The sequence below is a fragment of the Artemia franciscana genome, unplaced genomic scaffold (genome assembly GCF_032884065.1).
Source record: "Artemia franciscana unplaced genomic scaffold, ASM3288406v1 Scaffold_289, whole genome shotgun sequence".
Classification (NCBI taxonomy): domain Eukaryota; kingdom Metazoa; phylum Arthropoda; class Branchiopoda; order Anostraca; family Artemiidae; genus Artemia; species Artemia franciscana.
Window position 1 is genome coordinate 667,495 of NW_027063627.1, and position 16,324 is coordinate 683,818.

At 35.1% G+C, this 16,324-nt stretch overlaps 1 protein-coding gene across 1 annotated transcript in view; it reads left to right on the top strand.

Moving 5' to 3' along the window:
* The window catches only part of LOC136043077 (solute carrier family 25 member 35-like), a 20,425-nt gene extending 5,534 nt beyond the window's left edge, over positions 1 to 14,891 (top strand). Inside the window, exons 3-5 of the mRNA XM_065728000.1 lie at positions 6,189 to 6,407; positions 8,740 to 8,854; positions 14,616 to 14,891. Coding sequence (XP_065584072.1) covers positions 6,189 to 6,407; positions 8,740 to 8,854; positions 14,616 to 14,830 — 549 coding nt within the window. The 3' untranslated portion in view covers positions 14,831 to 14,891. The remainder of the gene's footprint in view (positions 1 to 6,188; positions 6,408 to 8,739; positions 8,855 to 14,615) is intronic.
* The last annotated feature ends 1,433 nt before the right edge of the window (positions 14,892 to 16,324 follow it).

Sequence of the window (16,324 nt, forward strand, 5' to 3'; positions counted from 1 at the left end):
TTAGCCATGGATTTGTTACATGACTCAGAAAAGACATTGTATAGAATTGTTTTCTGAAAATATAAAAAATCCGAACAAACAGTGCCCTACACGCTGCTTTTACTGCTTCACCTGGGAAAAAACCTGAAAGGAGACCTTGGAGACCTGGTGGTAAAGGAGAAATAGCCCAGGGCAATCCCAAAAACGTTTTCTGTCTGTTGTCTTTTGTAAATTAATATTCTATGCTAATAACCTTCATTACTATACATGGCTGAGCATGTGTCTCTGAAGACTTATTAGCGAATGTGGCCCCGCAAACTAGAAGACAATAAAAACAAGAATTATATATGCTGCATTAAGCAGCTCCATTTTCTAAATATTTTTTAAAATTTTCTGGAAGACCCATGAGAAACTTTGGAGACTCCTGGTGCAAAATATTATGTTTCTGTTGCTTCAGGAGTCCTTTGTGAGAAAAAAAATATCTAACATCCTCCCCCTCTAAATTTTGGCCGAGTTTATATACAAGGGACGTGGCGCTGTTTTATTCCTAAGAGTGCCTTAGCTTGGGGGAGGGGGAGTCTAATTCGTCTAATGTGCAAAGACAGGCTGTGTGCCTGTAAATCTAGAAAGAATACAATCTTAGAGTGGGAAAGGCCTCCCTTGGGTATGTAACTTGCTATTATGCTAACGTCTTTGTATTTTGTGTTCCCCAGAGTAGCCTATTTGTTTTTTCTGTGTGTTTATTCGGTTCCATAGCGTGATTTGTTCAAAGAAGCACTTGGTTATAAAATGTCCTCCTATGATCACATTCAGTAAGCGCTCTCAATTCTGATACATAAAATGTGGAGAGGAACTTCAGATCAGTCATAAGAGAGACCTAAATGGCCGGTAAAGGTGAGAGAACAATAAGGATGTATTCATAGTAGCATAGCTATTTTAAATGATCAATACCATTGTGGATAAAAGATATCCTGTATTTTTCTCTTGGAATAACTGGGAGTCCATTCTGCGATTTCATTTTTATTTGATTTCTCTATGATTGCTAGCCAGATTTCTCCCTGTCTAAAACAAGTGAACAAAAACTTCAGGATGTCTGAAGGAAACAACTTTTATGGGGCGCTCCCAACCACCTATTGAACTCTTGTTATTAGTCATCCGTCACCGATAGTACCCTAAGCAATGTTGTCGATTTCCATACACAGTACCATCTATAAAACATACAGATAATGAATTTATGTAGGCTAGTGGTAAGCAAATCGATTTTTGTTTTACTAATCACTCACCTGATCATAGAACTAGAATTCATAACGAACTTAAAGATATTTGGTGGCATTACTAGCGGTGACAGAGCAAGAGCATTTCAACGGAATTTTTGGGTCATTTCGTGTCTTGCTTGCGTTGAGATAAGCTATTTCATGCAGGAATTTTGGGGGGGAAACAAACTCGGGACTAGCAAACCACACAAGAAGAGTGGGCTCTCAGTTCATAAACGGAATCACGAAGATACATTGTCTGTGGAATCGAAAAGGTGCTGTGCGAATCTTAGGTTCAAGTGGTTTTTACAATTCACCCTATTAAACAAAACGCTCTATATTGATTTGTTTACTATGGATTAATCTGCGTTTCTATTTCATATTTTCCCTAAAACATGTTATCACCATTTTTAAGTTGCACTAGTTTTTGGCATTCGGAACTAAATAACTTGGTATTATCTGTTGTTAAACAGTTTGTGGTAATGAACTGTAGGTAAGGAGAGGCCCGGCTCAATAGTGACCGGAACTCTAAAAAACGGAATTTTGATACCAATAGATATATCGAAGAATCGGCTTATTATGCTGATTCCAAATATGAAAGTTTCATTAAGTTTAGTCTTACCCATCAAAGGCAACGAGCCATAGAAAATTTGCCTGACTTTCGAAAAAAAAGAAAAAAACTCCTAAAAGTCAAAGAATCTTAATGAAAATCACACCATCAGATTAAGAGCATCAGAGAATCCTACTGTAGAGCTTTCAAGCTCCTATCATAAAAAATGGGGAATTTGCATTTTTAGCTTGAAGAAAGATCACGGATGCAAGTTTATTCGATTGTTTCTTTTCTTTCTTTTTTTTTTCAAGGGGTGATCTAATCGACCAAGAGTTCCTAGAATATCTGGAAAAGGCTCGTTATAACGGAGATTAAAAGTTTTAGAACCCTTTTGACGTGACCAAAATATTAGAGGATAATTAGGCCCCCTCCCACGCCTCTTTTTTCTCAAAATCATTCGATAAAATTTTGATATAACCATTTTGTTTAGCGTAGTTGAAAGGACGAATAACTATATCTTTGGAGATAACATGACTCCCAAAGCCCCTGGGGAAAGGTATTAAATTTATAAAATTTGCCCATTGTTAACGTAAAGTATTTGTTATTGGGTAGTATGCATACATTTTTCAGGTGGGCGGTGGAGCTTCTGTTGTGGGAATTTCCCACGATGAAAATTTTCCTTTGGGAGGGAAATTTCAGGGGAAATTTTAAGCTGGTGGAATTTACCAGAATTCCTATACGAAATTCTTCTCATGTCTTACTTTCTCTTTGGCGATTCAGTTTTACGCTTGGAGATGTTGAGTAATTGTCCGGGGTAATTTTCAAAAGAATTTAATTGCCTAGAGGATATATCCCTGGGGAGGGTAGCTTTTTCCGTGGAGTTGGATCCAGATTTCCCGACATATTTAAAAAAAAGATCAGAAGTTAAATAAAAAGAAAGTTTTCTCAACTGAAAGTAGGGAACAACATTAAAACAAAACGAACAGAAATTACTACGTATACGAGGAGGTTACCCCCTTCTCAAAACCTCGCTCCTTACGCTAATGTTTGAATTTTGTCCCAATTCTTTAAGTACGACTCCTGAAACACATCGTTCGCTTAATTAGAATAATAAGAAGCTTTTTTAAAAGTACTAAAAACTTTAGCGTGAAGACCGAGGTGTTGAGTAGGGTCAACCCCTTCCTATACCTAATAATTTCTGTTGGTTTTAAGTCTTAATGTTCATTTTTACTTTCAGTTGAAATAACTTGTCCTTTTTTTTATTCGATCATCTTAAAGACCAGTGCTATTCTTCTTTGTGCATACAGCTGTTAGTTAATAACAATAGAAAAACTCAACATTTTACAATTTTTTTACGCTCTTGTGAAATTCGTGTTAGGCAACATACTGCCTTTAGAGTTACCGCTGGAAGCATTGATTGTTGTATAAATACTGGAAAATTCAAATTTCGTTGATAATTGTGAACGGCTGAGAAATGTTGTGAATGAAATAATACCTCCCTCAGAATCAAACATGGCAGAAACTATAAAAGAAACAAAAAAGACCTATTTGCTGTTCTTTCGTCGCTTTTTAATGATGATAATGTCACGAGGAGACAAACAATCCAGATTTTCCGAAAGCCTCAATTGAAGCTTCTGAAGACATAGATTACGCGTCACAAATGGGATAAAAAATAAAATAGGGCCTTACCTTCAGAGCTTGAATGATGAAACTCTTTTCCCTAATCCTAGGTAGGAAATCGGATATAAATTTTTAATGAAGTTTCACAATTTTCCATGATGTGAGGGAGGAACCGCAACTATGGACCAAACACAATGTAGACATGACAAATCTTACAAATGAGGCGTACTGTCCAAACATCCTCAACATGTATGAACCATATCCAGTTTCAGAATGAAAACAGCAGTCTTGGCGCTCTTAAGACCGTATTCAGGTGCATAGAAACATAAGATTTTTATCTAAGAAGTCGGCTCTGCGTTGCTCTTGAGCTCCTAAATCCTCCACAAGGGATCTTCTGCCAGAATGCCATGGAACCCGAAGATATTGGTTCTGTCTTTAATACCAGTGATTTTTATTCTATTCTTTTATGCTTGACAATGTGAAAATAGTTTACGTTTACCTAATGAATTTTATACGTTTGGAGTCAGAATAAAAAACTAATTATATTGGTGTAGAAGTCAAAGTTATCTAGCTCATATTGTAAAGTTCATTAAGATTGACTTTGCTGTAGTATTAGAGGCTATTGGAAGAAGGCTCTTTTGATCGGAAATCAAAAGTTCTATTGCCCTTTTTAAAGGACTAAGAATATTGGAGGGCAACTAGCCCCCCTCCCACGCTTATTTACCCGACCTAAATTTTGGGATATTTTTTTTTTCGGAGTAGTTGGAAAATACAATAATTGTGTCTTTAAGGATAACTTTACCCCCACAGTGCCGGGGGGAAAGGCCGCAAGCTATGAACTTTGTCGATTCTTTAAATATAGAGGTGGTTATTTTGAAGTATACAGAGGTTTCCATGGGGAATTTTTCTGGTGAGGGGGGTTACGTGGGAGGAATTTTTCGTAGTGGAAAGGAATTTTCCGTGGAGGGGGAGCTGGATTTCCCAGCATCATATAAAAAAGATCAGAAACTAAATAAAAAACGAGTTTTTTCAACTGAAGGTAGGGTGCAACATTAAAACTTAAAACGAACAGAAATTATTACATCAATGAGAGGTTCGTCCTCTCGTTAATACCTCGCTCTTGACTTTTAAGTTTTTTTTTTTTTTAGAACTTGTAAAAGAGCTGATTAATCTAATTAAACAGCCTTTGTGATTCAAGAGTTGTTTGTAATTAACTGAGAAAAAAAATTAATCAAACTTTAGCATAAAGAGCATGGTATTGAGGAGAGGGCGACCTCTTCGTTCATGTAATAATTTCTGTTCGTTTTGAGTTTTAATATTGCTCCTTACTTTCAGTTGAAAAAACTTAGTTTTTTAATGAAATTACCTGCCAAGAACGATTATTTGGTTGTTTTTCTCACTTTCTCACTCTTACTTAAAATGCTAGGGGGAAAATATATGCTAACTGCATGTAAGCCTGCCTGCAGATTACCTTTGCCTTTATTTTTATTGTGTAGGCGTGGAATAGCGTGGAAAATGATACCAAAATAAATGAATCTTTTAGATATTTTACGAGTTCAGGGTGCTAGAATAGGTTTGAAAGTTAATGCTAAGATGACCAAGTGGCTAAGACCATGAATAAATGAAGGTGAAGAGGTGATGTTGGGTAACGAGAAGATCGATGAAGTGGACAGTTTTACTTTCCTAGGTAGTATTATTTGTAAGTTTTTTTTTTCATAGTTGAAAAAAGTTTGGAATAATAGAAAGATAATTCGACGCACCATCATGAGAATATTATAACCTACAGTGATATCTGTGGTTAAATATAGTTTTGAAACGTGGGCGCTCCAGAAACGGAGGAGGGTATGCTAAATATTTTCCAGAGAAATTGCCTACGGATTTTTTTGGGGTACCCGACTTACTGACTTTATCTCAAACAGTAAGCTGTGTGGAAAATGTGGATCACTCCCGCTTTTTAGAGTTATAGTGAAAGAAATCTCAGAAGTAGCTAGGACACTTTTGGCACATGAAGGATGTCAGATGGCCCATGGTCGTCCTTGTCAGACTATGCCCAGGGCCAATGAAAACCGGTCGCCCCCCCTCCCCCGAATAGGGTGGGCGGATGTCGTAAGGAAAACTTACAGAAAATGGGAATTTCTTGGGAGGTTGCAAAGAAAGAGGCTTTGAATGGATTAGGATGGAAGACGAGCGTGCATAACTGTGTTGGCCTCAGGTGGCTTGGTGCTGTAACAAATTGTTAGTAGTAGTAGTAGTAGTAATAGCAGTATTCGTATCCTTGATTTTAAATTTACAAAGAAAAGACTGCTTTTGTTTATAGAAACTTGGTATTTCCACCCGTAAATACGTAGCTGGTGAACAATATTATAGCCAGTAGAAGTTATAGGGGATTATCAGAATTCTTTTGTTTAATTGATTGAGGTCAGGAAGCTCCTAAAAGTGCATTATGAGAACAACATTTCTTCAATGTGCATGGGCGTTCCTTTTGATCAATCTGAAAACCAGTGTGGGGGAAAGGTTCCCCTCTCTTCTCAAATGCAGGGTTGTACGTAAAATTTAGCATTATTTCCATAGGGAGTAGCATGATTCCTAAAGTTTAAAAATCAAATAGTTTTAAGAAAAACAGTACGATAAAAATCATTTCAGAAACTGATAAACATCAAATGAACTGACGGGTAATTCTATTTTTTAAAAGGGCCTTTTATCTTCTTTAGTTACTATTAGTATCTCTGTAAAAGTGAAAAATAATTCATAAAACTCTTCCATTTATCTATTTACTATATACTTAGGTGAAGACTCAGCTTCAGTCTCATTCAAATGCTTCCATTGCTGTAGGCTATCAACACGATCATAATGGGATGCGAGACGCTGTGAGTTCTATTTATAAACAGCATGGAATCAAAGGGCTGTGGAGAGGCTCATTATCGTCTCTGCCAAGAGTATCAGTAGGATCAGCAAGCCAGCTTCTGACTTTTACTAAGTCTAGAGAATACATTCATGAGCTCAAAGTAAGTTGAATCTCTATCATTTACACACCTTTTTGGCATTAATATAGCTGACTAGTGTTCAGATTGTTAAAAATACAAGTATAACAGTTATAATGCCTAGAAATCAAACCTTTCATTATAATGAACGATAAGTAAAAAAACCTTGTCAATAGAAAACTGGCACTCTGAAAACCGGGACCTTAGCAACAATATGTGCAAAAAAAGACTGTGCTATTAATATTGATTCTAAACGTTAAGTTATGAAAAAAAAAACTATTTGGATACACATTTATAAAGGAGAATGTGTATGGCTTAAGAAATAGGGAATATTCTAAAAGAGTTTGAATCTTGATGGAAATTACTCCATCTAACTTGACAGATCCTGCAGCAGGCCCGGGGGATTTTTGTATATTAGCATTTATTTTTAATTTCATGAACATCAGTTGGCTAATTGTTTTTGGTTCCATTGGCTACAAGCTCTGTTTTCATATAGGTGATACCTGCCTAAGGATAGTCTTAGTGCTCCTCGGGCCGTCAAGTCCCAACGCGTCAACAGTTCTGTTTATAATATGGGAGGCTCAAGTTTTAATATTTTAGATATGAAACAGAAAATTATAGCAATTTGGTCTATTTTAAGAAAAAGATCAGAGAAATATTATATTCAAATTATGAGTTTTATATATATTGGTTTTCTTGGAGGTTTATTTGTTTGTTATTTTCATATGTAGGTTTAGCGAATAGACAGTAAAGAGAGATGGACAACTATATCTGTTTTTTTTTTCTCTTTTTTTATAAGTTACTAGCTGTTGGGGTGGCGCTTCGTGCCACCCCAACACCTAGTTGGTGGGGGCGCTTCGCACCCCCCAAGCCGCCCCCGCGCGCGTAAGTCGTTGCGCGCCATATTAGTTACGCGCCATTGTAGTTGTGTCCCTGTGTCCCACCTGTGAATATAGATAGATATATATATGTTTTTAACTACGTAAAACTTGCGAATATACAAAATTCTTCGATGTCCCATTGTCTGTTTATATAAATAGATTTTCAGGTTTACCGACTCTTGAAAATGCAGCATAAAATTGTCCATGGGAAAAACAATCCGTATTCAGATCTATACCTCATTATTCTAATGATTGCCCTTGAGCTTTGTTGATGGTGATTGCTAATCGAACATTCCCTGTGTTCCCGTCGTCATTTATATATCCCCCTGTGCCCCCGGCTTCCCCGTTGTAGTTGTGTCCCTGTGTCCCGGTCGTCATTTATATTCCCAGGATCCCGGTCGTCATTTGTGGCCCAGTGTCCTAGTCTGTAATTTCTCTTTGAGCATCCCGGTCGTCATTTATATTCCTTGTGTCCCGGTTTCCCGGTCGTCATTTGTGTCCCGGTCTGTAATTTATCTTTGAGTGTCCTGGTCGTCATTTATATCTCTCGGTTGTCATTTGTGTCCCAGTGTCCCAGTCTGTAATTTCTCTTCGAGTGTCCCGGTCGTCATTTATATTCCCCGTGTCCCGGTTTTTAGTTTTCTTTTTCTCCTTTATTTTTCAGTTTTTTTCCTTTTTTTAGTTTTTTATTTTTACCTTTTTTGTAGTTTTATAGCTTTTTTAGTTTTTTTAGTATTTTCTTTTTAGTTTTTTTTGTAGTTTTTACCTTTTTTAGTTTTTTTTCTTCTTTTGTATTAATGCTAAAGCCAAGGTTCGAACCTGGAACCTCTCGGACCTAGAACCTGGAACATAACGCTTTACCAACTCAGCTACTTCGGCTTGAATACATTCGTTTTTGAATTGGTATATGATGAAATAATTCAGACGTCATATGCGGACAGACAGACAGACATACAAACAAACAACTTATTTTTATATATATAGATTAATTAGATGTTAAAGTTCTAAACAAATAATTTTTTAAATTAATTTCTTACTCTCTTTGTTCTGAAATATTGATTTGAAGCACTATTTACTTTTTCCAGCGAAAAATTTTGGTCTTTTGAAATCTCCCGATCTTCGGAAAGTTTTCTCGGGTCCATGGAAGGTCTGCTTTTAGGATAAATTCTCCCAGTTTTCCTCACTCAAGAGTAACATGCATGGGCAGTTTCTTTTTCTGCTTAATTTTGGGTTTCCTTGTTTAATTAGGTGCAAGTAAATAATAAGTTTCATATTTAATACTATTTTAGATTCGAGGCTAAGAAAAAATGAGAAAAGGGAAGCACGGTGACCTCTTGGGCTATCAAAACAGTGCTGATTAAAGGGTATATTTATACCTGTTGGGGAAATGGGATTCGGTCTGTATGCTATGATAAAGTAATTTTTATTATGTTTACAATTCATTCAAAACTGAGTTGACTACATTTCCTTTTCAGATTTTCCCGCACGATTCCTGGCTCAATATTTTAGCATCTAGTTTTCTAAGTGGCATTGCTGTTGTATTATTAATGACTCCTTTTGATGTCATCTCTACTAGGATATATAATCAAGGTAAACTCATATTGTTTTCTTTATAAGGGGAAGGAGGAGAGGCTCAGTGTTAAAGCATACCAATTCTACTTTTATCACGAATGATTCTTTCGATGCATAATATGCTACATTTTTATACGAATAATCATTTTTATGCCAAAGCTTAGCCGAAAGTAATCTTAAATGGCCTTATAAGAAATTCAAATGGATAGTGGAAGTTCTCCTCTTGGTCTTGGATAATTTTTTGGGATTGGTTCACTTCAATCATGTATCCCTAATATAAAGGCATAGAACAAGTGTCAGTGATGCAGTGAAGGGGTCTCCCCCAATTTTACTAAAGTCTTGGTTTATGTTGGTAAAAATGTGTAAACTCAGTAAATCTGTAAAATCTGTTATCACCTTTCACAAACACATTTTGGCTATCGACACCTCTACCTCCGCATATAATTTAGACGGTAATTGAATTCTTAAAAGTTACGGTAATTTCGTTTCCAATACGTAAATCTTTTATTAACTTAAGAAGGAATTCTAACTTGATAGAGTTCTAGTTGTTTATTTATTCATTTTCATTCTTTGTATGCCTACATAAGCAAAATTAGACCAAACTACTCGATTTACGCTTAAAGGTTTTTCATCTTTAATAACTTGAAAAAGTAAAGAAAGAAGAAGACAAGAAGAAAGTTGAAGCTTGTACCAAGGTAAGGGTTAAAGAATGCTATGAAATAGAGAGGCGGCCCATGTAACTGCCGTTGAGAACATCCTTCATAAGTGGGAAACAAGTGGAAGTATCTACAGGTAATTTTATTCCCTTTTTACGAAAGTAAAACTAGCATATTTTGAGCTACGATATTTTAAAATTTCGAAGGTGCTATGAACCAATATCGGGGGGCTGATCTTCGCCCTTATGATTCGAACATGTATTGTTCAAACACTTAGCATTGTCATGTTTAAAGCGTGGACCCAAAATTAGTGTTTTCATTCTTCATTCTTTTTAATATGTATTGTCCTTCCCATCTCTAATAAAACAGGCTGTCTCTTTTGATTAAAGCGTTTCATTTTCAGTGGATATTAGATCACGTGGATATCTTGTATATTCACACAAAGAAATATTTTGCTGTTACTGAATATTTTTTGGTTATTCTTGCTCTGGGTCTTATCTCAGTGACGAATAGTCAGTCATAAAACCTGAAGGGCTAATCTGTATTCTTTTTTTTGCTTGTTTCTCAATGCTGGTCTCTCACATTCATGTGAAATTTAGCTGTATGGGATGTTCGTTTTACTGAATGAAATAAGAAAATATATTGAACTTTTCCTTAGAAAATTCAGGGGGAACGTAAAACTTAAGTCAATTAATAGCTAATAAGAGATGATATCAAATCTAAAACATGCCAAAATGACTATACATGAAGACATGAAACTTCAATTGAACATAAGGTACCACACATATGGGTAGTGCTATATCCTTTCAACTTCTCAGAAGGGCTGAGCTGTCGTTTCCTATCTGGGGCAACAACGTGGGATATGTCCAGTATGTTTTGACTTTGGACGTCTATGCTGCAGAGTTCGCCTCACATTGGTGGTCATTAACCTCAAAAGCTTTTGACACCAATCCGGTGAAAATCAAGAAAGAAAGAAAACAGAAAGAAAAGAAAAGGCTGGGAGGGGCAAGAGTGGGACAAAGTGCCTCATTTCGGGTAGTTTAATTACAAATATTGAAAATCTTTGCGTAACTGATTTCAAGAAATTATAGCAGTCCACCTTTCTGCTAAAAATATCTATGAAGCCTCGGTTTATATAGGCTATATTTTAATCTTTACCCCTGGGGGGTGCACTTATCAACCATAGAGGCACATTTTTTGCACCTTTCAACTGTTCTAATGGAAATGGCTATTTGAATCGTTCACCCAATGCCTTTTGAGTTTTGGGGTCTCATGGGGTGTCGAAAAACGGCAGGCAGCCATTTGATCAGTTTTGGCTCTGAGAAAGGACACTAGAACTTCTAATTTACGATCGAATAAGTCCTTTCCCAGGCTTTTAAGAGCGTCTGTTTCAAATAATCAGTCCAAGAAAGGAAAATATAATAAAAATACTTTATGAGACACATTCTCTATTATTCCAATTCTGGTTTGTCGACTATAATAAAATTGATTTAAAAAGAAAACAGATTTTCTGGTTGAAGAAAAGAGCGCACAACATATATCTATAAACTAGTGTAAAATAGAGTGATGATATTTTCCTATTTGAGAACGATTATGTAAAACTAGCGCTTTGCTAAAAACCTAAACTAACGCATAAAAAACGAGTTCTTTATTTTTATACCTCAAAAAAAAAAATTCCTTTACCTTTTTGGTGTACGAAAAATCCTATATTCTTTAGATCTTGAAACTTCGTATCTCAAACCAAAAATGTATAAGTTCGTAAAGAATATTATACCAAATGAAAATCATTGAGGATAATCAGGGAGACGCAACAATATCGATATTTTTTTTTTATAATTATCAAGACGTCAATGAATCTTAGTACTGAATTAGTAAAAAAGAAAATACTAAAATACTTTTTCAAAGAAAAGTAAAAGCTGTTCAAACAAGGCGCAACATGTTTGTACATCTTTCTGCAAAAGTGCGGGGATGGAAAAGGGGGTTGGGGATGTTGTAAGGACCACTGGCCCCTTTTGGCTGTTCAATTAAATAGATAAGACATTCTTGCATGATCCCAGTTTGAACAAGGTATCCCATTCCTGCCTTAGTGCTAAAAAATTTACGGTCGGGGAAGGGAGCAATATAAGAGTGGCAATGGGCTTTCTTTTGTCCTTTAATCAAACAGATTGGAAAACCTTGCACGAGTCCGGTTCAAACAAGATGTGACATGCCTATCCTTCTACTAAGATGATCGTGGTGGGACTGCTGGGTATTGGAAAGGCCAGTGGTCCAATTGGGTTCTACAATCATGTAGATTGAAAACCTTTTTTGCGTGATTCCTGTTCAAAGGAAGAGCAACGTGTCTTTCTCATAGCCATTAGGGCAATTAGCAACTTGGACTTCGCTCGTTTTTCATCGAGTCTAGACTCTAATCGTTTCCACATCTTTCATCTGGATCGTTTTTATACCGAATCCGAGCTTTGCTTGATTTAGCACCCGGTCTGGACATAGCTTGCTTTTCTGCTGAAATTGAGAACCTTTGTTAATTTATAAAAAACAAAAATTCATGTGTTTAATTCATTCACATGAGGCCTCAGTTTTTGTCTCCTTTTTAGCCTGGAACAAAAGCAATTTATAGGCAAACTTTAATGTGGTAACTTACATGCTTTGTTTTTGTTTTCGCTAAGCAAATCATTATAGCTTGATACAATTCACGTCCTGTATTCGTTTCTATTATAATATTTATATATATATATATATATATATATATATATATATATACGCCACACCAAGCCCCCGCGCGTGTAAGTCGTTACGCGCCATTGTAGTTGTGTCCTTGTGTCCCACCTGTGAATAAAGACAGATATATATATATATATATATATATATATATATATATATATATATATATATATATATATATATATATATATATATATATATATATATATATATATATATATATATATATATATATATATATATATATATATATATATATATATATATATATATATATATATATATGTTTTTAACTACGTAAAACTTGCAAATATACAATATTCTTCGCTGTCCCATTGTCTGTGCATGTAAATAGATTGTCAGGTTTACCGACTCTTGAACATGCAACATATAATTGTCCATGGGAAAACAATCCGTATTCAGATCTATACCGCATTTTTCTAATGATTGCCCTTGGGCTTTGTTGATGGTAATTGCTAATCGAATATTCCCTGTGCCCCCGTCGTCATTTATATATCCCCCATGTGCCCTTCCGGCGTCCCCGTTGTAGTTGTGTCCCGGTCGTCGTTTATATTCCCTGTGTCCCGGTCGTCATTTGTGTCCCGGTCTGTGATTTCTCTTTGAGTGTCCCGGTCGTCATTTATATTCCCTGTGTCCCGCTTGTCATTTCTGTCCCGGTCTGTAATTTCTCTTTGAGTGTCCCGGTCGTCATTTATATTCCTTGTGTCCCGGTCTGGAACATACGACAATAGATCAATTTTGTCGTAACTTTGTTCACGATCACATTCAACACATGTAGAAATAGAAGCAGTACGATTAGGTGAAGGCATTCCCAAATGCTTGAGAAGCTTGTTTGCAATAGATAAGCACAAATCTTTAATCATAATTAAAGTGCAGTTATAAATTTCTGTTGTAAAGTCCAAGGTCATATCTGACCTTTCTAGCCGTATTCGGTGGAGTATATGCTCGGCCATTTACGATTTGTATTTCTCCCATAACTCTGTAGGAGATGAAGGAGAGCAACTTTTGCCGGAAGACATGGGCCGTATAGTCATGTCTGATTAGGTGAAGGCATTCCCAAATGCTTGAGAAGTTTGTTTGCAGTAGATAAGCACAAATCTTCGTTGATAGTTGCGCATCAGTAGGCATCAATTCGATTGCTGTTTTGAACAGAAGCATTAAATTATTATTTTAGTGGAAAAGATGTTGCAACTGGGAAACGATAGTCCTTTCAACGTCGTTTTTTATCATCGGTATCACTTTCAAGTTGTTTGGTTTGTTTTACCTTGGCTTGTCTTTCGTCACTATGAAATACATATCGTCGAACCTTTGTTTTTTTTTAACTAAAATCTGGTAGGCATTGATGACCTTATCCAAGTCAAAATCCCAAACCCAATCATCATCGCTATCATTTTCAGTTTTGATACGTTTTGACTCTCGCTGTCCAGGTTGATTTTCATCTAACTGCGCGGTTTTGCGTTCTTTAGCCGCAAGCCTTTTTTGCATTAACTCTTTGAGCAGCTTCCTCGGCTGTTTCTTCTGCCATTGTAGGATTTATACTAAAATTTCTCTTTGAATCAACTATTTGAGCAGCTTCCTCCGCTGTTTCTTCTGTCATTTTAAGATCTATACTAAAAATTTCTCTTTGAAACGCCTTCTTATATACTTATAATGACGTCAAATACAAAGCCTTTGACGTCATTTACAAACACACAAAATACACACATTACGTCATAATGCTCAGTCCTTATAATGACGTCAGTGGACAAACATGACGTCATTCGACAAACATGACGTCAGTCGACAAACAACTTATTTTTTTATGTATATATATATATATATATATATATATATATATTTAAATATATATATACATATATATATATATATTTATATATATATATATATATATATATATATATATATATATATATATATATATATATATATATATATATATATATATATATATTTAAATATATATATACATATATATATATATATATTATATATATATATATATATATATATATATATATATATATATATATATATATATATATATATATATATGAATGGGATTTTCAGTTCGATCAGAAACCTAGATTATAATAAGTTATACGATATCAGGGTTCCTAGGAAGGTTGTTAAAGGGGGGGGGGGGCTTCTATTTAGGTAAGATAGCAAGTACCCATCTTCGTGTTTGACTCGGGCTATTTTTCACTAAGACAAGTTTGTTGTAGCTGTAGCAGTATATTATCGGATGTTTTTGAATTTATCTCTTCTTTTATAGACTAAAATAAAAGTTCTACCTCTACAAGTAATGAGACTTTCCGGGGATCATTGCATTTTTATTTATTTATTTTTTTTTTAATAATATATCTTATCTTGTTCTCTTACAGGAATAGATGCAAAAGGAAGAGGATTGCTTTATAATGGTGTCATTGATTGTTGTATCAAAGTTTTGAGAACAGAAGGACCTCTTGGCTTGTACAAGGGTCTGTTAGCGAGTTATTTCCGGATAGGCCCACATTCAGTTTTAAACCTATTATTCTGGACTCAATTAAGAAAGCTACAAAAGTCAGCTGAAATATCAGGCAACAAGTCCATCAGTTGATTTCTTTGAAACAACTTATAGTATATTTTTCTTAAAAATAAAATTCCATTTCATTTCCCGGTTTTGTGTTATAATTATTGTTTAAAAAGGTACTTACAATAAAGATAGTTGTTTGATAGTTCCATTTCTCAACATTTTTTTTTTTTTTTACGTGGCCACCCAATTTAAACAAAAAAGAATGTGGTTAAATGACTAATTTACCTATATCTTACACGGTTAGAACGTTACGAGCAAGCTTCAGCTATCCAAAATCAAAACACTTTTGCATATTTTATGCTAAATTTTTAGTTAAATTCAGTATTAGTTGTTAACAACCCTATTACATCGATTGCAGAAGCCTGAAATCCTTTGGATATCTATTTCCAAATGTCCCGTGTGTAACACGTTATTTTTCTGCAGGTTTTTTTTTTCTAAGACGACTCAGCTGTCGCGTTCACTAATCAAGTCATTTTTGAGTCGTGGTTATACTAAAAAGGCTACAATCATGGCTCAAAAATTACCTGATTCATAATATTGACATCCGTGGTAGAAATACAACCTCAATCTTAAATTCAACTTCGGAATTGTATTCTTTGCTTCAAGTTTTAATTAAATAAGATTTTATGGCAGTTATTTTTATGAAAAGCAATGCAAGCAAGGATTGGGGGGAAATTAATTTTAATCTAGAAAAGAAAACCTGTTTCTAATATGCTATAAAATAACTTTAATGATTGTAGAGAAAAGAATCACAGTTTTAAATATGGGAAAAGGGTTTGTTTTCAACGCAAAGGAATAATATAAAATCCTATATCACGAAAAGAGCCTTGTCACATTTTCCACAAGCTAATAAGGGATTTTCATACTCTCTTCTTTTTTCGATTGGAAGAACCACTATCAAAGTGAATGAAACAATTGTTTACATTTTTAGTACGAACGCCCTAAAATTGCTTGGTTCGTTCCAGAAATCGGTTTTCATAAAAAAACAAAAACAAACATGGGATCTCTTCTTTTCGTGAGCAACAGGGAACAAAAATTCGCTAGTCTTTCCATTGGATTATTCTTTTATGCTCTAACCAGGACCTCGCATTACTACCCATTGTGTAATTTTCTACTGGTCTTATACAATTACAGGAACAGCAAAGAAGATAGTTATGAGATAGTGAAAAGGACAGTTATGTAAGAGAAGATAGTTATGTACTAGGAGTAATTAAAGGCTTTTTTCCACCCTCCAATTGTTAGCTAACAAAAAGTGTTTGCTTGCAATTCACGGAAACGTAATAATTGGGTAACAAATTCAAAAACCACAAGTTGGGAAATAAAATTGAAAATTCCAGGGATTGTTGGTGAAGCCAAAAGGACTTCAAGGCAGAAAAAAAAAACATATGCTAAAATTATGCTAAATGTAAGAAATATTAGCAGTCCTGAACTTTTTTATCAATGTTTAAAGCAAAGAAACTACTCACCCTGCTTTGCTGTGTTATCTAGTTTTAAACATTGCGCTTAAAAAATACTCAG